The sequence below is a fragment of the Chrysemys picta genome, chromosome 1 (genome assembly GCF_011386835.1).
Source record: "Chrysemys picta bellii isolate R12L10 chromosome 1, ASM1138683v2, whole genome shotgun sequence".
In the NCBI taxonomy this organism is placed as follows: domain Eukaryota; kingdom Metazoa; phylum Chordata; order Testudines; family Emydidae; genus Chrysemys; species Chrysemys picta.
The window spans coordinates 120,114,796-120,141,795 of NC_088791.1; the positions used below are offsets into that span (position 1 = coordinate 120,114,796).

Here is a 27,000-nt window from a genome sequence, read left to right on the forward strand (position 1 = left end):
TTTGGTTCTCATGGGCTGCTTGAGTTTCTAGTCTTTTTCATTTCCTACTGCATTTTAAGTGCAAAATAGACTAGCGTTGTGACTGATGATCTTAGAAAACACATCTATTAAAGATGGGCAGGTATCTCACAACACTGGGAGTGTGTGGAGGGTAAACCTTGGCTGTGGTTTAGGAATGCTGGAGATTGGGATATTCAGTTTACTGGGATCATCCAGAAAAGCTCTTTGAATAACAAACCTTAAGTGGTTTGTAAATTTTTAGTATTTTTCAACTTTTTGAATGGATGTGTCAGCACCTGCTAGGCAAACAGAGCTAAAAAACCCAAAACACTTTAAAGAGCTGTGTGTATAGATATGTAAGTCATGGATTTGCATAGCCTTTCATCTGACATGCCAGAGAGTGACATGCCACGTCATGAATCAGTCACATCGTGTTACACGACTTCAAGCTAACATGAGACAATAAGAATTACATAGTGACAGACAGACCCAACATGACATGTCCATAGGAAAACTGGCACAAAACGCTTCTTAAAGTTGTGTTTAAAGAGTGCTTTTTTCCTCCTCCCCTGAATGCTTCAGAGAAAAATATGAAGTAATGTAAAAGAAAGGGAAATAGTGTGGTGATACTATCACAAAAGCAATTTTAATTGTGTACAAGTGGGAGAAAATGTGTTTCTATCATGAGACTGCTGAGTATTTTAGTTATTTCAGGTTCTAATAAATATCTCCCCTTCTACAAGTAATGTTCTTAGAGCTCTAGTCATCCCAAGTTAGTGTTTACCTCATCTTTAGTCAGGTTAAGAGCTATATAAACAGTAGTTTATGGCTGCATGTTAATACATTTTGAACTTTGGCATGGGCTGTCTTAGTGAAAACATAAAACTTTCTGGTCCAATACAGGCTGCATTAACTCTCTGCCAAGTCTGGGAATGGGAAATAATCCCTTTGGCCTTGCCTCTGGTCCTCTCCTCACCCACCTGCCCCAACACAACTCCTCCAAAGTTCTGTGTTCTCGTACCCACTGGTGACACACACACCCATCCACCTGCCCACAAGAAAATGGAGGGCCAAGTGTGGAGCGATCCCTCCCAAGAGTCTAATGTTGGCTATATCATCCTGCCCATGAAGCTATGTTTTATAATATTATATTAGGACCAGCTGCCATTGTTACCCGAGTGATCTGGTCTTGCAAATTCTTCCTCATGTGGGTAGTCTTATTTCATGGGATTAGTCACATGAATAAGGGTTGCATGATTTGGCTGTTGACGGCTGTTTAAAATAAAAAGCCAGCAACTTATACTCAGTGGTGATTTAACTAATCTTCATTTTCTTATTTAACATCAAGGTGCAGTTGGACTGTGCTTGCAATGTACTACTCATAAAAGGGAAATTTGACATACATTCACATTTGGCTGGATGATGGGTCTGCCTCATCTTGTCAGGTGCCATTACATTTGTGATACCCAAGGTCAAAATGTCACATGACCTTTTGCCCATCTTACTACGGTGCTGAAGCCTGGATTTACGGTTTTAAACTCAACAGCCCCACATACATTATTATTGTTGTTGTGTTGTTGTTATTTATTTGTATTACCATAGCCCCTAGGAGCCCCAGTTACAGACTGGAACCCCATTTGTGCTAGATGCTGTACAAACACAGAACAAAAAGACAGTCCCTTACCTGAAGAGCTTGCAGTCTAAACAGACAAGACTGACAGGGTGGAGGGAAGAGTGGAAAAACACAAGCAGAATGAATGATGTGATGATAGCAAACATCATGTTCATTCCAGAATATTGTATGTATGTATTTATGATGAGTTTAGTTAGGAGGGGATAAGCTAAAGGGAAGGGAGAGGGGACATTGAAAGGAAGGGATTGAGGGGGACAGAGATGTGGAGGAGAGTGAGAAGAGTGATGCTGAGGTGAAGAGACTGTCAGGGAAGGGGGATGCTTGGAGCCAACAGCCAATTCAGCACACGGCAGAGAAAGTCCTGTCAAAACTGTAGCAAGCTCTCCAAAGGACCGAAGGTCTCTGCTTTGGCTTCTGCCCCTGCTGACTTGAGTCTCTGGCAGGCTCCCTCATTGCAGCTTTCTCCCAAGCCCACATGGGGAGGGAAATGGGAGACACCATCTGGATCCTAGTGCCCGTAAAGTGTGTGACATCTCCTCTCCATGGTTCTGGATCCGAGGGGATACTGGTGGGGAGGAGGCAGGGCCCCGGCTGGGCCATGAGGATGAAATGTTCTATACAAGATGAATCCTGTGTGAGAAATAAGCACAAACATTTAGGGGACGATAGAGGCAAAATGCCAAATAGATGCCTAGACTTATGGGTTAATTTTAAAAATATAAATGGATCTCAAACACATGGATAATTTCAAAATTGTGCTTAGAAGAGCAGGTGTTTTATTAAAATTAGCCCTTTACTTTCAATTGACTGCAGTATGTATCACTTCCTCATCCTGTGCTCTTGTTAAACAATGTTGTGATTCATCCTCAGATGACTGCATGTCAGTGTTGGATGAAATGATTCCTATTGTAGTCACAGTACGTAGTTTGTGAAATCCATTTGTAAACTGTTATGGGCTTATACAGGAGCAAAGCTGCTGTATAAACATAAGTCGTTATAATTGCAATGATTAAATCACCTGATGCTTACAATATATCTAAGTATCTTTTTTTGATCATAATTAATTAGCAGCATACATCTTTTGAGTCAACACTCAAGGATTTGTGCCCAGAGTAAGTCACAAAACATAGCATCTTAAATATAGTGAGTGGGGAAAAATATGTTTTTTCTTCAGGGTGTTATATAAAAGTAGCCCATAGAAGGCCCTGTACATAAATAGTAAGTCAACCCCCTGGAATTTTTTTAAAGGCATCAATTTTCCTCCTGGATACTGCTGTGAAGACAAAGAATCATTAGACATCTGTAGACATCAGCTATAAAACATCAAGAAATAGCTTGTGGGTAACCTTTGACACAATTGAACTTACTTGAAATGAGCTAGGGCTGGATTCATTGCCTTTGGTCAAGCCAGTAGGTGGACTAAAGGTCTCTCTTATCCTTCTTTCCATATCTTACGTTATTAGCTTCTGGGAGGTGAATGTGTTCTGGATGAGTGATGGGAATGTGTTTGGATGTGTTCTTAAATAGACATTTGTTGTATGTCTGAAAAGAATAGGCCATCTTAACAGTGTGATGTTGGGGCTATTTGAAGTATATTTTTTTAAAGAGTTGCCTTCTTTCAGCCTTTCAGAACCCATTTTTAACTGATGGTTTCAGCTCAAGAAATAGTATGGGATTATTTGTGTATGGATGCGCACATATTTGATATAATTAATAGAGAGATGGAATACAAAAATCTCCATAATTTGACTTAGGAAGATCTTGTAGTTCTCATGATTTGATTTCAAATTCATCTCTATAATTCGCTCAACTCCTGGAGTGAATTGTAGCAAGTTCCTACAATGTAACACACATGCTGATACATAGTTGCTCATTTTAGTTTCAAAGGGCCTGATCCTGAGAGGTTCCGAGCATCAGAATCAATGGGAGCTGCAAGAGCTCAGCATCTCAAGGGTCAGACCATAAGTCTTGTTAAAGAATCTACTTCTATCCTGTCACTGGCAGTTCTGAATAAAAATGGAACTACAATTTATTTCAGTTTTTTAAAAGGTCTGTATTGTTAGGATCTTTTGATATTAATGTGTTTGTTTTTTACTTGGCATATACCTTAAACTTAAAACTCTGTAAACTGGTGGAATCTCAACCCAACTAAATAGGTGTGTATGTGATTTATACCACTTTAGACCTCTTTACACTTGCAGAGTGTTGTAAAGTCACCTTAGTGTAAGTGAGAATCAGATCCTTAGGTTAAAAGCAAGAAAGTAGTATTATCCCCATTTTACAACTTGAGAACTAAGGCACAGAGAGATTAAAGACTTGATTTTTCCATTGCTCTACACTTTGTGTAGTCATTTACAGAAATAGAAAGTCCTACCTTTTGGATTTTGTAACATTTAATACTCACCTTGCACTGATGTAAATGACTTTACAATGTGCAAGATAATGATGAATCTGGCCCTAAATGACTGATCCAGGCTCACACGAGAAGTCTGTGGATAAATCCGGAAATGAAACCAGATCTTCTGAGTCCCCATCCAGTGCCTTTACCACTAGACCATTATTTCTTTTCCCTCAAATTTGTCTTTCTGAAGCCCTAGGTCCCTCTGCCAGAGGGCTGTTTCCCTTAGTAGAGTAGGTTCTAAGAAGCAGCCTATGCCCCAGTGAGTCACCAGAAATTAAGCAATGTCTTCCAACACCTGATAACAGAGTAGGAAGATAGGGAAGTCCTGGTCCCTGTTATAGGAATATTGCAAATTAGTTATGCCCAAAATGTAGGAAAAGGGGTGAGGGCATTAAAACAGAAATAAACATGATTTCATTTTGTTAAATGTAATTGAAAATAGAATTTGAGTTGGTTTGAAATATTCCCCTGAAGTATTGCACATCTCCTCCATGCCCCAAAAAATTGTGGAAATGCATGTGATATAGCAAGTGACGTGAAACTGATTAGATTCAGTATCCAAATGGAGTGAAATGCAAAAACTAAATAAGCAGTATAAATGGTGAGAAATAAAATCACTTCTGTTTTAGTGATTGTAGAGGGTGCTAGTAACACAGGTGAGCATATTTTATTTTTTACTATCTGAGTTTTTGTTCACAGTTTATATTTTAAAAACAATTAAGAGTTTCACAATTCAATTGTCAACCAGTTCATTCCTACAGTAGGAAAACATATTTAGACAGTCTTTTCATACGGTTGTACATATCTATAAATAAAAACACCACATCTGTATCTATGCTTAGCACACTCGGTGTACTGTATACATAGCTGCCTGTATGTTGATGTAAAATCTATCTAGCCTATATAGACAGATACAAAGTCAGAGGGAACACAAGTGCTTTTTTAAAAGGAATTTTTGAGTCCACTGTGGGTTGTACAGGCTGTTTGAATTTTTTTTCTTTAAAGCTCTTTTTGACATGTTTCTTCTAAAGTTTTCAACAGCTGTTTTTCTGAATTCTGGGTTCCATGCAGCACTTTTGCCTCTCTTGTATGACCACAGCAGGATGAAGGGTTTGTTGCTAATTTGTTTTGATATGGTGTGCTTTGGTCTGTCGTCTTTTTTTAAATTAATTCCTTTTGTAGGTGTGGGGTTGAGGTGGTGGTGTGCTCCCAGCATACGTGTCATCTACAGCAAGGAGAGGAGGTGGTAGACTTTGATCAGTGTGGCTTCTGTTTTCTTGTTGTTCATTTAAAATGTACCAGTTTGTAATTCAATTTGGCTTTGTGGGTTCTTGTTTTATTTCTTTGCAGGTCCTTCCTTTTCTTTTGAGGTTTCGTCTTATCTAGTTCATCGCTATTGATTTTGCCTAGTAGTTCCTGAACATTATTAACCAGAGGGAGGTAGTAGCCACTGAGTTCAATTTAGGCAGGAAACCAAATCCAGTATTAAGTCTATCTCCTTTTTATAAACATGCTTTATACAGATAGAGAATATACATTAGTAAGAATAGGACACTGAAAGTCAGGACTCCCAGGTTTTGTATCTGTAATAGTTATAGTAAGGATTAAAAAAAAAAACCCTAAGTGTTTGGGAAGAGATATAAACACTCATGTTTCAGGGCATAAACCAATCTCTAATTAATGGGAGTTGGGAGGTATATTCCCTAGAGACAGATTTTCCCATAACTACCTACTGTTTTTTGCACCTTCCTCTGAAGAAGCTGGTACTGGCCACTTTTGGGAAAAGGATACTGAACTAAATGAACCACTGGTCCAGGGATCGGCAACCTTTGGCACGCAGCTTACCAGGGTAAGCGCCCTGGTGGGCCGGGCTGGTTTGTTTACCTGCCGCGTCCGCAGGTTTGGCCAATCGCGGCTCCCACTGGCCGCGGTTCTCCGCTCCAGGCAAATGGGGGCGGCGGGAAGCGGTGGCCAGCACATCCCTCAGCCCACGCTGCTTCCCTCAGCCCCCATTGGCCTGGAGTAGCGAACCGCGGCCAGTGGGAGCCGCGATCGGCCGAACTTGCGGACGCGGCAGGTAAACAAACCAGCCCGGCCCACCAGGGTGCTTACCGTGGCGAGCCTCGTGCCAAAGGTTGCTGATCCCTGCGCTGGTCCAATCCAGTCCGGCAGTCCCTTTGTTCTCATTCCCGCCTCTGCTACTTGCTGTATGAGATTAGGCAAGTCACTTAACCATGCTGTGCCTCAGCCACTCCCGTTATAAAATGAGGATAATGATGTTGAGGTGTTGTGAACTTTAAATTTACAAATACTTGCGAAGAGATTTGTTGAAAAATATTTTTCTTGTCCTCTCTGCCACATATTTCAGCAGGGCTGTTTGGAAGAAATAGTCCTTTTAGGGGAATTCTCCCCTCTAATTTTGTGATCCTCTGTCATGATTTTTACCTTGTATGAAATATTTTGTATTGTTAAAAGCCTGAAAAATTGGTTCTTAGCTTCTCCTGAATATTTGAGGTATCTACGTTGATGCCTGTTGATCCTGATCTGTGCCTAAGACACTTGTTTAGCAGCTAACCTGAGCCTGTTTAGAGAGGAACTTCATTAATAACATTACACAAAGTCAGAGCAGTATTGGTGTGGGAAATGTAGTTGAACAGTGCTTTAATTATTAGGAATTAAAAGTTATTGAGAGGACCCAATTGTGGCACAAAGTGTAGATGAGCCCCCACCAGGAACTAAATCTCACTTCCTTGGCTCATGTTGCATCTATACCCCCATATTAGCTGTTTCTCAGTATGGGCCAAACCCACAGAACTTACTAAGGGAAAAACTCTCATTGAAATGTGTGGAAGATTTTCCTAAGTAGTGAGACTGCAGGGTTGGGCTCATGTTAATTTATCAGATTAAATTTTCACTTATGAAGTGTTGATGGATGGGAATTGACATGTTCATAGTCAGGCACAAGCAAATGTTAAAGGACATTGTGCTTGTAATTCTGCCCAGTGCTGTACTGAACACTTACCTGCAATCTTCTCAGAAGTGTGGCTGCTAGCAACCATCGCTCCTGCTATTTCAATCAAACAGGAAACCAGTTGCCTAAACAGCAGTATATTGACAATCAAATATAATATTTATATTGAGGATGGCTATTAAATTCAAGGTTTGAAGTTTGGGTTGGTTAGAATAAGCATCCACAAGTCCAGATGTTTATCTGAAGATTATTCTGTGTAAAACTCTTGAGTGAGAAAAAATGACCTAAAACTCTCACAAGAACAGGCTTCTTTGCACACTTCCTGGTACTTGTGCTTGCAGCTCACCTGGAGATGTCACAAGGACAGCCATTTTGGTGTTCTGAGGGTATTTCTCCAGACGCGGACAGAAGCTGAAGTGTGTTTCAGGGATGCATCTCTGAGCATTTCAGAACCTTATAAAAGCTTCAGGTTTTTTTAAGCATTAACAAAAAGTTGTTATTTCACACATACCGGCTTACTCATTACTAACGTTTATGCACCTCTGTGTGGTGTTAGCACAACAGTCAGCCTCCAGCTTTGGGAACTCCCAGAGGGCAGATCCTAACACAGGACTCACATTGCTGATAAGATTTTTAGAGCCCCTTTCCAGAGTAGTATTGAATCCCCTCGAGAGTCTTGACCAATTTATACAATGCAGTTAATGGGATCAAAACCAGATTGTGCTCTGGGGATCTTCTTGGGCATGAACGGGAGAAGAATTCATCTACTTTCCTCCACTGCCACTACCTTCAGGCTGTGTTGGGCCTGGAATAACCCTCATTGCTCATGGGTCCATCCCCCATTCCTTGAGGGGGCTGATTGGTGGACCTGAGTAGTTGTGGACTCACCCTCACTTTTCCCCCAGCCTGCCCTTCCCCTATAACTGTGTGCTGTGGTTCAGAGGGCCTCCATGAAGCAGAGTTTTGAGGAATCCTACACTCCCCTCGACACCCAAGCACACTGATGATACTATAGTCTGGTCCCTCCATGTTTGTGGATGGTAGAGCGCAGGGTTGGCCTGCAAGCCACTAGACAAGCCCCGCTCATTCTCCCCGTCTGTTTAGGAATATAGAACATGTGGAAATCAGGATATCAAATACAAACGGAAAACAACAAAGCTGCTCTTTGTCACAGCAAAATAGCGTATGGAATAGACAAGAGAAAAGCTGAGGGTTTCCAGGTAGTCAAACAAAGAATTCCTAGAGCTGCTTAATAAATTGGCCAGGAATCTGCAGGCTTAAAATCATCATCCCATCGCAAGGCGGAAGAGAGGACAAAGGGCCTGATTTAGCTCCCAATGAAATCCCTGACCAAATGCTCACGGACTTCAAAAGGACCAAGATCTGGCTCAAAGAAGGGAAAAGTCTGAATATAAATAAACCCACAGCCCGCCAAACCCCAACTGTAGGAACAGTCATAAAGTTAGGCCTCAGTTATGCTGTTTAGGCAATCAAACATTGAGAGGAGCATTGCCCCAGGGAAGCTCCAGGAGGAGTATGACTTGAATTGGTAGAATTCAACCTGAGCCTCCCTGGCATACAGGGGAGTCACGCTCATTGCTCCACCCATCAAAGGGCACCTCATGCTAACCCTGCCATGCAGCCAGCGCTTTCCCCAATGCATAGAGATGGTCTTGGCTCCCTCTTCTCCCTGCACTCTTTGCAGTGTCCTGCTCCCTAGGCGATGCAGGAAGATGGGTGAGTCTTCTTGTGCCTTCACCTCCTCCCTACACAGCTACAGAGCACAATTTGTCGCTTAATGCGAGACTGCATTCTTCGGAGGGGGGGGTGTGAGTGCACTGATCCGCACTGTGCTTGTTCTGCCTTATCTTAGGCAGGGAGCAGAGATTGGTGTGTTCTGGCCTGGCCTGGCCTGGGAAAGGTGCAGCCAATAGTCCTTTCTCCCAGACACCACATGGGCCAAAGTGAAAGTCTGTTGTACCCCAGAAAGAGGATTAGCGCTGAAAGGGAAAACACTGTGTGAGGGGATGAGTGCCCAAAGAATAAACCTCCCTGGGAGCCCCCAAAATCCCAAAGCTAGTCTTGGAAAAGAGGAGCCAAAACTTACCAGTTAACATAGAATTTAGTCGAATGTGTAATTCCAGTGTCCTGTTCATTCGGGATTAGTTACGTGATTTCAGCTAGTTCTGTACACAGAACCTCCACAGGGCCTTGTGACTGAGCTCCCACCAAGGCTACTCCCAATGCAAGGACAAAATCTTGCTTAAGCTTGTGCCCTCCTTACTGAAGCTCCCCCATCAACAGAAATGGAAACTGTGCATGAGCGTGTCAGGAAAAGAACATATTCCCCTGTGTGTACATCACCATCTTGGATGACTGCTAATCATGGAACTGCTGTCCTAAAAGCAGTAGTCATGGGAATAACAACGTAGTGTGTTCTGTAATCCCAAAAGTAAGAAGAGCATTTGGGGAATACCAGCAGTGACTGAAACCATCAGTGTCTAGCCCTGGGAGCTACACACTAGGCAGCTGAGAATGCAATACGATAAATAAAACAGGTTTTTACACTAGATTTAAGGGTCAGCTAAAGCCACAACCAGAAACTGTTTGCGGTGAAAATGAGAATCCAGGCTGAGATTTATCTGTAGCTGCCATACGTTAACTAGCAAAAGTCTGCGCTGTGCCACACCAGAGAGGTAGAGGACAGCCTTATTCCAATATTTCCCTTGGATCTGCTTTTCAGTGCCTTTCCATCTGCTTCCTGATCTACTCTGGTCAATGCCCAGTCTTCAGACTTTCTGTACTGCAAATGTTAACTCAGATGTACAATAAGATTTAGTAATTTTGGTGCATCCAAAGAATAATTCTCCACATCTAAGATTTTAAAAAATCTGCTCTGTTTTTATCATCATATTATGACCCAGAGGGCGGTCTCTGTCTTCCTCCCGGTCTTGTTGCGTCTCTGTGTAGATACATAAATTTCCACTTCTAGAGGAAGGGATGCATTATTCTTAATCAAAACTTGGAAATGTGGCAGGAGGAGGTGCAGCTGCAGATGAACGTTATCTAATTCAGCCATCCTGTCGTTTGAACATCCTTACTTAATTTAATACAATTATTTAATCAGTGAGGATAATATCAGCAGTATGATTCATTTATACAACATGTTTCACAACTGCCTTTACCTCTCTTCTTCTTCTTATCACCACTGATAATTTCATGAGTGACTATGGAAAAAGAAAAAGAACTGCCGGTATCGTTCTGTGTGGGGACAGCTGTACTCTTCGGGGGTCAATGATATTGGGGATTTTATTTGTGTGTGTGTAGTTGCACCCCTGTTGCTGATATATATTTACTGGTTAAACATTTCTGGATAAGCTCATGACTGGATGACTAGGCCAGTGACTGGGCGTATTGTTCAATGTGCAACAATAGCAACATTGTCTTCTGCCCAGACGCACCAGTAAATGCTCCATATTTTGCATTTTTGTTGAAATGAAGATCTCCATGAAAGAGGGTGGGGGAAGTGGGGCCATGGCTTTGTTTCTGGAGAGATGGGGGATGCATTCTTTGAGAAACCCCCTTTCTGGCTCTGTGTTCCTAACTCGTTTGGCTGTAATTTGTACCGTCAAGGTCATTCAGATAGGCAGCAATATGTGGTGAATGTGTTCCCAGAGGTTATGAAAAGCCTCTTTAGTAGAACACACTAGGCTGTGCTTATGCCAGGTCATTTGAGCACATTTGTATTGCCAGTCAGATGATGCACAGTGTAGTTCATGATTTTGTAATAAACTACGCAACCTGGACCTTCAGTTTGTACTGTTGAAGGATGAAGTGCTTGGGCTTATACTACAAAACAATGTTTCAATAACTGAATTTTAATAGTAAACTAATATATAAAATATGTGAAAAGAAGCTAGATTATTAAAATCCAAATGGATGTACCTGATTTTTTTATTTTTTTTATTTTCCCTCTCTGAGACTGGTCCACTCAGCCGGGTCAGCCCTCATTCATTCAGTTCCCACCATATGAAGTGGCATGATTTTTTATTAACTCAGACAGAGGGACTCTGGGTAGGGTATTGCAGTCTCTGCTAAAATTCCTACTCGGGCAAAAATCCCGTTGGCTTCATGGGGTTTTTGCCTGAGTAAGTACTGAGTAGAGACCTCAGGATCTGGCCCATAGAGACATTAAAGAAAACATAATTTCAATCAGTTATTTGGTGGGACAATATTAGTGACTTGGGAGTCAGAATTCTAGGGTTTACTCCAGGGTCTGCCACTGATTTACAGCATGACCTTGGGAAAATCACTTAGTCTCTGTCTGCCTCTTTTTCCCTATCTGTATTAATAACACTGTATTTAGCACGTTACATTTACGAAAAACAATACAAACATCTATAAAATGGGTGCAATACATACCGAGCCCATCCAGGAGTGTTTTGGCTTGTTTATATTTATGTTTATAAGACACTTAGAAATCCTCAGATATAAGGCTTTGTTTTACATGATACATGATACTTCAGTGAGAAAGCTTAAAGCTCTACAAATCCAGGTGATTCCAAGATCTAAAATTCAGATCTTGGATCTTGAATTCTCTGATCTCCCCACATCTCCCCTTCCCCCTCCTCCTCCTCCTCTTCCTCCCTACCCCCCAATCCCATATCCCCTCCCTCCTCTCCCCCCCCCCAAAAAAAAGAGTTCAGGAGGATTCAGATCTGGAGTTTTGTTTTTGTCCATTATAGGACTAGGAACCAGCTGTAAAAACTTAGATCAGATCTAGGATCTGACCTCCCCATCGTCCCAAAGTTAATGAGGTTTTGGGTCTATCTCTGGTATAGTTTATGATGATCCTTCAACAAAGGAAAGCAAATCACTAAGGCTGTTGGAAAGAATGCTGTGCTGATATTAGCATGGCATAAGGGACTGAAATCTCCATTACAATGCATTGGTTCTGCTGCATATACTTCTTTTTAGCAGCCTTAGGGGTATGTTTTTGCTTCTGCTTTGCTCTCCACATTTATTTCTTAATTTTTTGTTTTGTTTTGTTAGCCAAATATGCCACTTTTTAAAGGAAACATTTCCTAACCTTTAATCGAGATCATATTTCACTTTCATCACATCTGTGTTTATATTATTACAAGACTTTTAGGTCTTAATGTCTTCTGTTTTAAGTATTAATCGTTTGGGCTGATTATATAAATAAATGTTTGACTTTGTTAACTCTTCAGGAAAAAAAATTGGCCTGTTGTTATCATTGGTATCTTAGAATAACTCCGCATATGTGTGTGTTGGGGGGGGAAGGGGAGGAGGCAGGGACCAATGAATGTTGGATTTCCTCTAATAAAAGTAAGTGTGGAAAGTAACGTTAGACTCTGTGATCCACCTAAAAAAATCTCTGTCCCCCCTTAAAGGCACTGTCTACCTGGACTGATCATGTTGGATCTGATTTTTTATTTACACTAGGGCCTTTTACACTGCCAGAGTGGTGTAAAGGGCCCTTTGTATAAATGAAAATCAGGCCTGCTAGACTTTAAGATGGCAACACACTAGCTGCAACTGTATTGGTTATAAATAATGGTAAGAAGGCAAAATGCCAAATTCTCCTCTCAGTTACACAGGTGTAAATCAATAATGAAGTAAATGCAGCTCTTCCCAATTTAAACTGGGAAAGTTGAGAATAGAATCTCTGGTCCAGAGAATTTAAACGTATATCTGCAAGTAAGGAAAGGATAAAGTGTTCCATCACATATTGAGCAAAGGTTCTATTGTTGATCTTCATGTTCGAAACAATTGTACATTATAACCAAATCCCAAAACATTTTTTTATACCAGATCCTAAGGATCTGACTCAGAACTTTTAAACTCTCAGACCAGATTTTAAATGGCATTTCAGTCTAAATGTGGGTTTGATAGAGCCTTTTGAAATAAGAGAGGTAAAATATAAACTCTGAACGGTAAAGTAACATCATGTTGTAAATACGTGTAATAGCTCAGAATAGTCCACTCATTCTCCTGTATAAGAAGCAAGCTTGTGTGACCTCCAATTAATTTACCATTAGCCTGAACACACAATGAAAGTGAATGAAGGGGCAATTTGGAATGACATTTATCAGCTCTGGAACTGTCGACTTCTATTATTTCCACAAGGCCTTACACTTCTTGGCTCCAGAGAAAGCTGTGCTGATTTGAATGAAGAAGAGCATTCTTAGCACCACGAATAGTTACAGCACAGACATCTCCATGGTGGGGTAACTCAGACAGAAAGACTGCCACCTCCATTTCCAACTTGCATTAAATGAGACATAAAAAAAATTGCTTAGTGAGCTAACTGAAAACCTTGCACTTCACACCAGAAAAAAAAAGGGAGCGGGAGAGGATGGGAGTGAGGGAGGCAGGGAAAAGAGAGAGAGAAGAAAAGAAGGGAAGGAAGTGAAGCTCAGTGGGACTGGATAGCCCAAAGATTCATTATAAAGGGAGAGGGTATGGAGCCCTCACCTCTAAAATGTAGGTTTGAATCTAGCCTAAGTCTTTATGGTCAGTGAAAGCCATTCCCATCTGATGACTGTTTGGTGGCCTATATGAAGTGAGGTGGTGGTCTCAGTCAGGTTTCCAGTGGACAGACATTTCTTCGCAGAGCTCATCACCATATCTGGAACTAATCAACCCCTTTTTTGGCACTTATAATAGAGGTCAAGAATTGAATGCACATGGAAACTGACCTCTCTGGAAGGGAGCTGATAAAAGTTGGTGGGGAAGTTTGCATTGCTTCTGGTGATCTGTGCTAAATAGAGGACTTTGGTCTCCAGGGATATTAGTCTGGCACATTTCATGAAAATGGGATTTAGGCTCTTAAATCACTTTGGCACTTTTGAAAATTTTGCCTGCTGATTTTTATTCTTTATTATTCTTTATTCTTTATTTATATTCACAGGAAGTATCTAGGAGAACTTAACTATCACTTTAAAGATGACATTTTTGTCCTTTATTTCCCTGATCATTTTGTTTATGCTGCTTTAATTCATTTTTAACTATGATGATTACAAAAGTATAAAAGTAATCAAATACATTCAAATATAATAAAGACACTTAACTCAGAAGCTTGCCTGTCTGAGATAACTGAAAGGTGGCATAACTTTGCAGAATTACAAGTATGATGATGAAGACATTCATATTTATATAACATGTTTCCGTATGCAGTATAGACCACTGGAAAATTCCTTGCTTTCTGCAGAATACTGCATTCTTTGGACCAGAATTAGTATTACAGTAGCTTCAGATACTCCAACTGTAACAGGGAAAAATTCCAGTGGAGTTTGCTCTCCATTTACCAATCCTACATTATGGGCCTGATTCTGATCTCACATTGGTGTCAGTCGTGAGTAATTTCATAGGAGCAAATGGACTTTCTGGAATGTAAAATTTATGAAGGGAAACCAGAATCAACCCTACTATATCTGTAATAGAGCTCATGCAAAAATATTACTTCCATCACTTAAAGGATGGGCTTCTTAATTCACAAGTTGCAGAGGAAAGTTTAGCTCTGCAAGGACATCTTTATCACATCTTGCTTTGGCATGATATGATAGTAGCAGACACATAAGTTGCAGATAAGTATGTGGCAGAATGGTCCAAAAACATAGATGCCATTTCTGGATATTAAAAAGTAATTTTTTTAAAAGGGTTTACTATTGTATCTCTTTTACAGGGACAGAAAGGGGCTTCTCTGATCCTTCTTTTGCTTTTCGTTAGAGTCAAACCGAAACATGTGACTAATGTATTGTTCAGCATTGTTTATTGCTCTTGTTCTCTCTCTCTCTCTCTCTCTCTCTCTGTGTGTGTGTGTGTGTGTGTGTGTGTGAACAAAGCCAACTCCTGTTGATTTCACTGTTTGTTGAACTCTCTTTATGAATTTGGCCCATGTTTTCAATGTACAGAACCATGGTAATTATTAGTGAACCGTTAAACTTTCCTATAAACATCCAAAAGCTTAGATGCTTATTCTAAATTATGCAAATCTCTGATGGAGATTTGGAAGCTGGAACTAGCACAAAAACAGACTTTCTGGTTCTGACTGGGTAAAAATACCCATGAAAGAGATTGCTTGTGGTACTTCGGTACTTGTGAAAACCAGGGAGTTCAGAGGAAAATAAAAATAGAAATACAAAATTAACACATTTACTCACACAAGTTTACCCAAGTTTTAGAACTACAAGTAAGTTTGGGTTTGGATTGAATTTTAGATGACAGTTGTGATTAATTTTTATTTTTTTCCACCCATTTCAAGTTTTAAAAAATTACACAAAATATTATTGTCAATGGACTCCTGTTTGGATTGTATAACTATGTATCATGTAGATGCAAATTTGGGGGAAATTCTTACGTACACTGTGCAAATAAAGAATGTTCTCTAATTCTCCAGTTCATGGGGCATTTTGATTCTCGGCTCACATAACACGATGGCATCATAGGAAACGTTGCATGATGCATTTTTAGGATTACTCGTTTGCAACTTCACATGAATGGAATGTGACTATGTGTTTGGGTACAAGTATGGCAGCGGCAGCAGCATCTTTATGACATGCTTTATCTTGTGCTCGTTGTAGGATGAAGTGGCCCAGCCGCTGAACCTCTCAGCTAAACCCAAGACGTCTGAGGGAAAATCTCCGACATCGCCCACTTCTCCTCATATGCCAGCTCTGAGAATAAACAGTGGGGCCAGTTCACTCAAATCCTCAGTGCCAGCAACATTAGCCAGTCCTTCGGCCAGAGTTAACACAATAGGTATGTTTGTTTTCTTTTGGTTTTGTTGATGTAGCACAGAGGTCAGCATTAAAAAAAAAATCAGCATTTGCCAACCAATGCCACACAATGGCATATGATAAATCGAAGGTGGGGCCTAATATTGCATTCATTGAAGTCAGTGGAAAAGCGCTCAGTGATCTCAGTAGTGCATGATTGGGATCTTAACTCTTCACATTCAGCCTGGGAAAAACGTGTGTTATTTCAGATAATTCTATATGATAAAAATTAATAAATGATTGTTCTGTAGCTACCACTGTATTACAGTGATTCAGACATTCGCCATTTAAAAGTATAAACAACTGATGAATAAGCTTTAAAAAAATCCCTAGGAGTTACATGTCTATATGTGCATACAGTTCCTTAGAAAATTACAGGTTTGATGCATAGTCCACTGAAAAGCTTTGTGGGGCATTATTTTAGCTTAATCTACCAGGAGTAATATTAATGGCTAACTAAAAAGTCACCAGGTACATTTCAAAACATACTTTACATTGTATCTTGAAAATAGTCAGGCTAGCTGCTTTTAGTATTGTTCTGTAATATATTATTATTCATTCCTCCCTCCCTCCAAAACTGCCTCCCCTGTGACCATTTAAACAATAAATGGTTCTGGTGTTCTTGACACTTTGTATTTCACAAGTGCTTTATATTAAAAGAGGGGGCGGGATGTGTGTCCCCACGTGCGTGCCAGGTCCTTATGTGTAATGTATATGTATAAATAACATCCAGACACACCCCATTGTAATGATAATCTTTTCCAATCTACTGTACAAAGTGATTGAATATACAGTAGAACTTCAGAGTTACGAACACCAGTTACAAACTGACTAGTCAACTACACGCTTCATTTGGAACCAGAAGTACACAATCAAGCAGCAGCAGAGGCCAAAAAAGAAAAGCAAATACAGTACAGTACTGTGTTAAATGTAAACTACTAAAAAATAAAGGGAAAGCAGCGTTTTTCTTCTGCATAGTAACATTTCAAAGCTGTATTAAGTCAATGTTCAGTTGTAAGCTTTTGAAAGAACAACCATAACATTCTGTGCAGTTACGAACATGTCAGAGTTACAAACAACCTCTATTCCCGAGGTGTTCGTAACTCTGAGGTTCTACTGTAACTTGAATTGTGATTTCAGGGTAAATTAATCACTAACTATTTGGGATTAGGTTGAGACCTTCCTGGGGTGGGGGATGGGGGGCGCAGATTATCCTACAGTTGCTTATTGTGGGGTTTCTTGCACCTTCCTCTGAAGCAGCTAGTACTGGCCAGTTTTGGAGACAGGATACTGGACTGAATAGACCATAGGTCTGATCCAGTTTGGCTGTTCCTATCATTTTTCCATTGCAATGCACTGAAACTATTTGAGACACTGTGCAGCATATTCCAGCTGTACATATACCAGTAAGACCCACACTTATGCCCCAACTTTAAAATCCCTATATGTGGGTCCCAGTGTGCAGGCTGATGGGCATTATGATTATATGCACCAAATAGAGAACATACTTCTATGGCCAGGGTGAAAAGGGAAATTACTTTATCCAGCATGACATTCTATAAAACTCCATAAATGTTTCATAAATATCCCATTGGTAATTCATGGCTTATTATGTATTATTCTTATTAAAACTACACTATTTAACTTGCTAGGTTAGTAATGTATTTGCATCTTTAATCTGTTCGGCCCTGCTGCTCTCTGTGTACAGTGGGCTGAGTTTTCTCTTTTTTTTTTCTTTCACTTTAAAACCTTTGTCCTGAGGAGAGCAGCTCTAAGCATAGAGTTAAGAATCTGACCTGCCTCTCAATGGCAGACTGTCTCTTGTTCTCCTCCTCCTCCTCCTCCACCCCTGGTATTTTCCATAGATTTGAGATCCCTACAATTTACTTTTCTCCTTTTAACAAAATGCAGATTTTGAAACACTGTACCTGTAATGAGTGATAATGTAATTGGATAAAAGCTGCGAGGATGAATGGAGCTTTAAAGGTCACTCTTGTAAGAAGAATTAATGTGTTATACCATTAATAAACCATGGAAAACTGTGGAGCAAAAGATAACATACTTAAGTTATTGTTAATGACATAGAGTTCACTGCTTTATATCTCCTAGCTACAAATACAGAAAGTGACTTTTTGAGGTTGCTAGCTGAACAGTATCATTGTGTGTACTGTACAAGATAAGCTGTCTTTAAATGCGGCACAAGAACTGGACAGACACAGGCTGCTCCTATCAAAAATCTGTCCTTTATGGAGGACTGGATGATTCAGAGGCTTGGTAATGGTATGTGGAGCCTTTTACTGCTAAGTAACTAGTTCACAGCCAGCCACCGTTGTAGTAAGCAAAAGCCATTACCATGTATAAACTCTTTGTTGACCTTAACAAAATGAGTTATTTAGCTCAGTCAAGCCCACAGCAGAAGTTTGCACCTGACATAAAACCACCACAATTGACAACCTTGTTGTCCTTTTAAGCAAAAAGACCAAGTACTGAATGGACTAGGTAGACTGAACTATCTTCTTACTTTGAGAGGCAGGTCGCTCCAGCACAGGGCTGAAGCACACTGGTGGGAACCTTGCAAGGCCATTAACCATGCTGTCTCTGATCTCTGGATAAAAAGAGGACTTTGGTCTCCAGGGCTGTCCACGAGACGGTGGGCCTTCTGACCTAGGTGGGCTTAGGCCCACTGTCCTGGAATTCAAATAGGCTGGCACTTTTCCCACCACTGAATTCACTTTAAAACCACCTTTTAAAATCCATCCTTCAGACTGTTTGTTTTCACTGTGCTCTCAATATTGTTCAGTTGTATCTGGTCAAGGGGAGCACATGCACCTTTATATCAGAAATAATGTAGAGCATGTAGCTGGTGAAGTGGCACATATGGTATGTGGTCCTTTGATTAGATACATCCACACTGCCTGTAAATCATGCTATAACTTGAGGAGTCACATGTGTCATGATTTCACATACAACTGTAAATCAAGGGATTTCTTTTCAGAAACAGACATATGCCTACCTATTAAAAACAAAAACAAGTTCCCCCCTTCCCCCTCCCCGTTGTCTCCAACATCTAGATACTGGTTTGGCAATCCCTGTAACTAAGTGCATTTAGTATCTCTCCGTCAATAATTCACCATGTACCCTAAACAAAAATAATTTACATTCGACTTGTAACTATATTAATCTTTTCTCTGCATTCTAGCATATTGGTAGCTATTGAAAAACATAAGGAGTGCTTGCTTTTATTCACTGACATGTGCCAAATCTTCTCAAAGAGAGTGGTAGTCAGGAAAAAAAAACAAATGGTCTGGAGAAGGGCATGAATTCCAATTCTTAGGCAAATTCAGCTATAATACAGATTATAACTATTATACCCACCCTAATCAAGAGCACTGCTGTTTTTAAATGTCACTGTTTTTTTGTTTGCTTTTTAATTTATTCTGACCAAGTGCAAACTTGATCAATAACAGATGCAAGGTGGGGAAAGAACCAAGCGACTTGCTAAGATGGGGACCACCCTCCCCACCCCCAAAAAACCACCCTATGATACCATTTAGGAGGTGTGGATTACATCCTTCCTAGCACTGTCATTGCCCTGAAAGCTGTCATTGCCCTGAAATCACTGAGCCAGGTCATTTAGTAAAAATAAGTTATGTGGATCAAATTAATTTTATGTAAAACTGCCAGTGTTTTCAGATACCTAACTGAAAGGTATTTGTTGATCTGCTCCCCCTACACCCAGACTGTACAGAAACTTTTGCTTTCAATTCTCCAAAGGAGACCAGGATGCCAGGTTCATTGGGGGTGGGGGGTGGGGTGGAATGAGGGCACAGCAGTGCAGCACTGAACTAATCTGACATCAGCTTCTTCCACTGAAATGTTTTAAGCAGCAAGACAATGTTCTACGTTTTTTGGCAATCAGTGGATCAGATAGAAGAGTCTAGCAATACAACAAGGATGTGTAATCTGACATGATTAGACAAGGCTCTTTAGGAACAGAACATTCATAATTGAGACAAAGAAAGAGTATTAATAACACTTTCCTAACACGGCAGTTAGCCATTTTATATTTCCTTTCTTTAATCTTAGTGTTTTTCAACAAATCATGGGATTTAATAGCGTGTTTTGGCAGATTAGAGGATTTATGGCCCAGATGTTTTTTGTTCTAAAAATGGATTAGGGTGTAAAGTTTGCTGGAATCCATGGAACATGTTGAGGCAAGCCGGTCATTTTGTGTGTGATTAGTGCTTGCCTTCTGTCTCACAGTCCCTCCATCTGTCACAATTCACCAATGGATCTGGTTAGATTTAGCCTCATGTCACAAACAGAAGTCCCTTTTCTGGGCAATTTCATATTACAGATTCATTTTATGCCTTTTTTATGCCCTAGTTAAAAGACAGAAAGAAGTGTGTGTGTGGAGGGGGGTGGGTGGGAAGGAGAGAGAGATACTAGCTTCTCCTATAATGTTTGAAAAATAGACCGGGGCTTGGAGTCTTCCATCAGTATTCCATCCTACAAATCACATGCAGATCATAATAAGTATAATCTACAGTACGCTAAAGGAAAAAAAATGACAGAGTATCACATTTAAAATTAAATAGCATTAGCTGTGCTGGTGATGATTGTAACATTTTAAAATGAAATAATTCAGCTACTACTAGTGCTGAACCCTAGGCAGTGAATTCACAGCCAAATAGTGTAGACATCTGACCTACTATCAGCAACATGAATAGAGTGGGAACATAGGTCCATGTAGCTGCGGTTTCTTATACATTTCTGAATGACAGGTGGTGGTGGGGAGCATTCGACGGCGGAAGTTTCTTTTCCCAGCCATTATGCGCCTTGTATCTATAGCAAACCACCGCCACCTGTGGTTTATTTTAATGTATTCACAAGTTTTAAGAAAGGGAAGGAAAAAATGGTCTATTTTTAATAGTTTTGGATTGCTTGCATGATCAAGGCCTCCCACGTCCCCTATCAAGTTACATCCTGCTGTATACAAACCACAAGGCCAATCTCTATAATGTTGGGTAAACATTGAAACTAATGGAATCAAGTATCAGAGTGATGCTATCGGTACTAATGTTTCTCATGGTTTATACCCAGGTGGCTCTATCATAAGAGCAGCATAATTTCCAAGCACAGACAGGTTTATGGGTCTGTTCATTGTCTCTGTCTCTTTCTCATTTAACTAAGTGCCCAAGGAAAGCACTGATGAGTTTCACTGACAAAAGCGAAAATGTTTTCTCATAACTTTCCTTTCTTTCTTCCTTTCTTTTTAAGATATTCTTTCTTCTATCACGTCGTCAGGTTATTTAAATGACCACGATGCTGTTACCAAGGCAATCCAGGAGGCCCGACAGATGAAGGAGCAACTTCGGAGGGAACAACAGGTGCTTGATGGGAAGGTGGCTGTTGTGAATAGTCTGGGTCTCAATAACTGCAGGACAGAAAAGGTCAGTTTCTGAGACTCCCTTTTCTGATAGTCACTTGGGTGATCATATTTTCCTCGTGTTCAGGCATTACAGACACACACACACACAATCTCCTTCTCCCTCTCCTTTTTCTTCCTCTCTTCCCTGCTCTGTCTCCCTCCTTCCTTTTAGAATATCTGCTTCTGTCAAAAAACAAACAAACAAACAAACGAAAAACAGCCACACACAGACATGGAGACAATAGAGCCTAAAACATAGTTAAAGTCCTTATGGAAACTTTAGAGACCACTAATTCTCTGTTCCAGGCTGTCAATATGTATTATGACTAGGTGATCTTTGAAATATCTGGGTCTGAGTAAAAATCTTGCTTTATGGAAATGCTTACATGTTTTTGTGAGATGAGCTGGATTTGCAAATATGCAAGCTTCTTTAGGAACATAAGCTTTGCTGATACTTGGGCTCAGCTTCTGGGTATTTAGCTTTATGAGGTTGTCATATATGATGTTTCATGACCATTGCAACATAGAACTGTCAAGTCATGTTAGATGACTTAGCAAAACTGAAAAAACCGAGAATTGACAATACGAACTGCACCAAATACTTTCAGTAGACCTTAGAAGCGTTAGAATTGAGGGGGCCCTGCATTATTCAAATTTTGCCTGCTAAGCTGTAATAAGCAAAATTGTCAACTAAGGTAATATTTTCCTCTCAGGGAACACTTATATATATTGTATCTAGCACAGTCGTTTTGTCATGGGGGTTACAAGAGTCACAGGTTCCACGACTTCCTGCTTTTTTCGGGAAATGCCTGTGACTACTTTCTGCTGCCCTGCCCCTTGCTGAAGGGGTACTTAGGCCCACTGCTCCCTTCCTGGCCACGTTTACATTGAGATGAAGACAGTTATGCTACCCAAGACAGAAATGTGCAAAAGTTGTTGGGTGCTTCACAAATTCATGTTTTTACAATATATTTTCCATGATTTTTTTCCCAAATATTTCTCCACACAAAACTGGTTTAATGCTACAAAATAATCAAGATGAAATATTATTGCATTTGGTGAAAACGAAATTTTATCGGATCCCCAGTTCTGGTGGCTCTTTCATTCCAAGATCCCCATGTGACTCATTCAGATAGGCAGACAGATAGAATAAAAATGATCAGCTACTTAGCAATAACTTGAAAGTCAGTCATCCTGGGAAGCTTGTGAGTCAAACAATATTGTCCAGAACGAGCAGATTGCTAATTTGGATAGCTTTCCAGTTTCCCTGGTTTTTAGATGGAGTTTGATCAATAAGCTGTGAGAAGCCAGCAGACCGGATAATGAATGTTAAATGTACATGTGAGTCTGTCACTACTGTACTTTTTCACCAGCCTAGCATGGGTGTAAATGATGTAGAAATGGCTCCAATTTCATGCACTCTCCTGAGAGGAAGGGGGAGAAAAAAGAGGTCAGTGTAATAGGTGTCTGGCAGTACATAAAACCTCTTTTAGAAGAATAAGGGCACTGGGTATTGAGAGAGAGGGACAGAGCATGTTTATGGCATTTCACATAGAAGAGTAGCAGAAGGGAAGGGGGAAAAGTGGAGTGTCAGCTATAAGGCGAAGTGATCACAAGCACAAAGGAATTTATATTCAAATATTTAAGCATTCTTGAAAGGATGCTTGGAGCAGAAATTCCTTTTCTGTGCTCCCCATGTAGAAATGACTTTAACACTCAGCCAGATGCTAATGCAAAGTGACTCAAGCTATTCCTCGCAAGCATAGCTAAATTGCCGTTATTTGTTAAGCGCATTGAATTCAGCTGTGGATACAGCAGTTGGTTGCATTCAGAAAGCATCTGTACCCTTTTTTTTTTTTTAATCCTCCAAAGCAGAGACAACTCTACCTATCTCCCCCCTCTCCTCCCCTGTGCTGGCTGGGAATTGTCAAGTGACAACCGACCAAATCCTTTTGGACAGGAAGCCTTCATCCTGAGTCCTATAAACTTGCAAAGCAGGCCTTGTGGTTGGATCAGGGAGCCCATTAAAAGCACTTTGATGGTATGGAAATTCATCTTCATGAAGCACCCAGGCCCCTAAGCAGCATGCTGTTTAGCTGTGGTTACAGATCAGTCATTCACATCGGAGGGCAGTAATTGTGCTGACGGCTTGTACAGCAATGGAAGTACATAAAATAATCCCAGGCCCTCCACCATGGCACTGCGAGTTAATCTTCTTTAATACACAGATCAGCTGTTGTTCTAACACATGACTTTATGCCGGCTCTAGTGACTTTGCACAGCCTTTTGATTAAGTAACAGGAGTGGAACCATCTGCATTCGCTTTATTCTGTTACTTTCCTATTGTTAGGCTCCTCCTTGCCCTTCTGTTTTCACTTCTCACCCTCACCGCAAGCTCTGGGGTTTATTTTGCTCTCTAGTTCATGTTCCCTGTTTGGCTTGGGTGTGCATGAGTGGAAGGTATTGCATTTGCGGAGTTGGGGGGGGGGTTCAGTTTTTCTTTTCTAAAGTGGCAATAGCTTTTTTGATACAATATCTGCCAAACATTTTCAGGATTTCATTCTGAAGAAGACACAAAGGTTAGATCCAAATCGGAACTCTACAAAAGTGCTGTGGTGTTTGGATCTGGATTGCTGGTTTGACCCATTATACTGATAGGGGCTAGTTGTGAAATTTCCTTTGGACGTGCAGGATCTCAGAGTTGACAGAGATTTATTGGGGGGGAGGGAGGGTTAGATTGACCCAGCAGAAAGAAAGGGAGGTGGCTGTGACGTTTGGAAACCTAGCTGAACTTTCCATACATTCTGGGTCTTCTCATCTAATTATAGCCAGATGGGAAGTTCTGATCCAATTCAGGATCAGAACTTCTCCAAAGTTTGAGGGTGTTTGGGTCTAGGTTTTTGCTTAAAGCTTTTATCAAGACCTCCCCCTGGCATTTGAAAAAAAAGGAAAGTATTGCCAGTTTCAGTTAAATTATATTCCTAAGATTTTTCTTTCCTTTTTCATGGAAGAGAAAAGGAGAAAGGTAGTGGGAAGAGAGAAATTGAGAACATTATAGATTGGTCTCTAAGGGTTTACATCAACAAGCTTAAGGGCCAGCCCAGTGATTTAAGAGGCAAACACACCAAACTGTCAGGCCTTTGGGTTTCCTGCTTTTGTCCCTCGCTCCCTGCAGAACAGGTGGGAACGGGATAGCTACAGAGGCATTGCAATCAGCGCATTAATGATTGGTTACGGTGCTTGCACACATGTATACTGATACATAGCTGTGTACGCCATGTGCTGGAGAGCAAGATGATCCTGAATCACTTCATTCTCACTGGAATGTTACTAATCTTTATGGGCCAGGCACACTGTGCCATGGTGCGGTCCAGAGTTTGAGTCCCTTCTTTCCCAGTGTTGTCGGTATAGTTATGGAGCTATTTCTGGGGCAGGTTGAACCTTTTTATTGCACGAATAGTAATCCTACCCACCAATGCCTGGGTCTGCATTTCTGAACTGCCCAAAGTCACGAGTACTGTTAAGGATCTGTCTGCTGGGTGTGGCTGGAAAGGCACAGGGGCAGGAAATCCCTTTTTATGAATGTGCCTCCTAAAGCCTCAGAGGCTGTTTTCCATATATTCACGTGACCCAGTGGCTAGTTTTCATGTTCCCAGCTGGGATGGGTCTCTGTAGATGGGCAGTGCTCTCAGTTGTAAGGCAGGAGTCAGACAGAGAGAAATTGTGTGGGATTGGATAGGCATTGTGCTAGAGGAGGCATAAGCAGGAAAAAAGATTCAAAAGTGACTAGGATTTTTGGATGCCTTGATTTGTGGGCACCCAACACTTTATGAGTACTTTGATTTCAGAGGGTGTTAGTAAAATCTACATAATGAATGTAGATTTTACTAAAACGTATTTTAATTGGGAATGCAATAAAATATATTTTTAAAATTCTTTTCTTGGAAATGCTTCAAGATAAATCAGAAGTGTGTGTGTGTGTGTGTTTCTGGTTTCTTAGAAACCCAGGAACATAGTTTTATTTATAATTGTGATCTACAGTTAATTATAGCTTGATACTTACTCTACATAAACAATATTACCTTTTATAAATGTAGCTCTAAGAGTGCAGAATTTCATCCAGAGCAAACACTGCAGTGGGCAGCATCAGAAAGTGGACTATGATCTACTTATTCAGCCAAAAAACTGCACATTCTTCTACACATTGAAGGTACGCAACCACAGGTACTGGTGTATGTGTGCATGCATACAAACACACAATGCACTCATATACAAATACACAACACCTGTGTGCATACAACAGATGCGTATGCTCCACCACAAAAAAGCTAGCCAGAAATTTGTATATACACTCAGAACTTATAAACAAGTAAACACACATGTACATACTCACATATCTGTAAACACACACACACACAGGTGTGCATGGAAACAGCTCCACAAATACAAATTCATATGTGTTCAGGTATGCGCCATCAAATAGACATACTAATATCTGAGTGCTGTGCACACCTATAAATACACAAGCAGCGCACACACGCACCAACCAACCATAAGTGTTTCTTAACCTATGATACCAGTTCCCTCACTTATTGCTGAGAGCACATCCCTCTTCTAAAAGGCTCTGACATGTACTTGTCTGCTGGGTTGTAACTAAAGAGCTATTTGTAACAATATTTATTCCAGCATTGTAAGCAGAAGCCTGTTTTATTACTCATGCTTTTGGAACACTAGGTCCAGGATGCCTTTCCTCTCATTTCCACCCACCCCATCTCCCATCATCCTCCTCACTCCCACCCTACCCCCCCTTCTCTCTCTTCCCTTTAACAGAGTGCCAAACATGAAATGACAGTGACCAATGTTGACTTAATGTGGATGTTTAATAATGAAAAAAGTGTGTCAGTTCCAGTGTTAGTTACAAATGGCACTAAGTGTATCGGGTGGCAGCCCTGTAATAATTTTACATCCATCATTCTTTCCTGATGCCTCACTGGTTGCGTGATGGATGGGGCCAGCAGAGTTAACTCTTAAGTAACTGCAGTGGTCTGTTGAGTTGAAGTGAATCCAGCCTGTGCTTTCCCCTAAGGGGAGGTGAGGAAGTGCATTATTATTAATCCTGAGCTACCAGATGCTGCTCTTTGAGAAATAGAAAACTAGAGCTCACTTCACTGAAGGCATGGGGAAAAGCTGCTATAAAATGGGATTTTAAATTTTTTTCAGTTGAGTTTTTGCTTTAAATAATACATTGTTCTTCCTAAAGGCTAAATTGGAGCTGGAGTTCCCAAAGAGGGCCAGATCCAAAGCACACAGAAGCCAGTGAGAGTTTTTCCATTAACTTGAAAGGGCTTTGGATAGGGCCCATAGTGAACAGGCTGTGGATATAGTAAAGCAAGGGAAGGCAGGAACTGGGGGTAGTTAGCTTGTTCTTGTTTTCTAAGTAGAAGGAAACCACTGGAAATTAATTCAGAGGTACAGTGCTTATATTCTGTACCAAAGTGCTCTGCAAAAGTTAAACCCTGCTCATTTTAATGATCCATGTAGTATTTTACTGGAAAAATACTGTAGCATTTCTGCTGGCTAGCAAAGGCTATACTGCACAGACACGTTATATACATTTATACATCAAACTCAGTGTACATGTAATATGTGTGTCCTGTAATTTGTAGCCCTCTCTATTTCTCATTGGCCTGGAAAACACTAGAACAGATTAATAGTATAATATTTTTGTTCTGTTCTCACAGAGTGCAGAGAGATATGTCTGTT

At 40.6% G+C, this 27,000-nt stretch overlaps 1 protein-coding gene across 39 annotated transcripts in view; it reads left to right on the forward strand.

Annotated features, from left to right (window-relative positions):
- SOX5 (SRY-box transcription factor 5) overlaps positions 1-27,000 on the forward strand; it is an 807,001-nt gene that overhangs the window by 753,549 nt on the left and 26,452 nt on the right. For 30 of the 39 annotated variants that reach the window (XM_065568283.1, XM_065568279.1, XM_065568369.1 and 27 more), the window contains 2 exons: positions 15,612-15,789; positions 21,087-21,259. In XM_065568283.1, coding sequence (XP_065424355.1) covers positions 15,612-15,789; positions 21,087-21,259 — 351 coding nt within the window. The remainder of the gene's footprint in view (positions 1-15,611; positions 15,790-21,086; positions 21,260-27,000) is intronic. The other 9 variants (XM_065568265.1, XM_024103195.3, XM_065568335.1 and 6 more) reach the window with 3 other exon arrangements.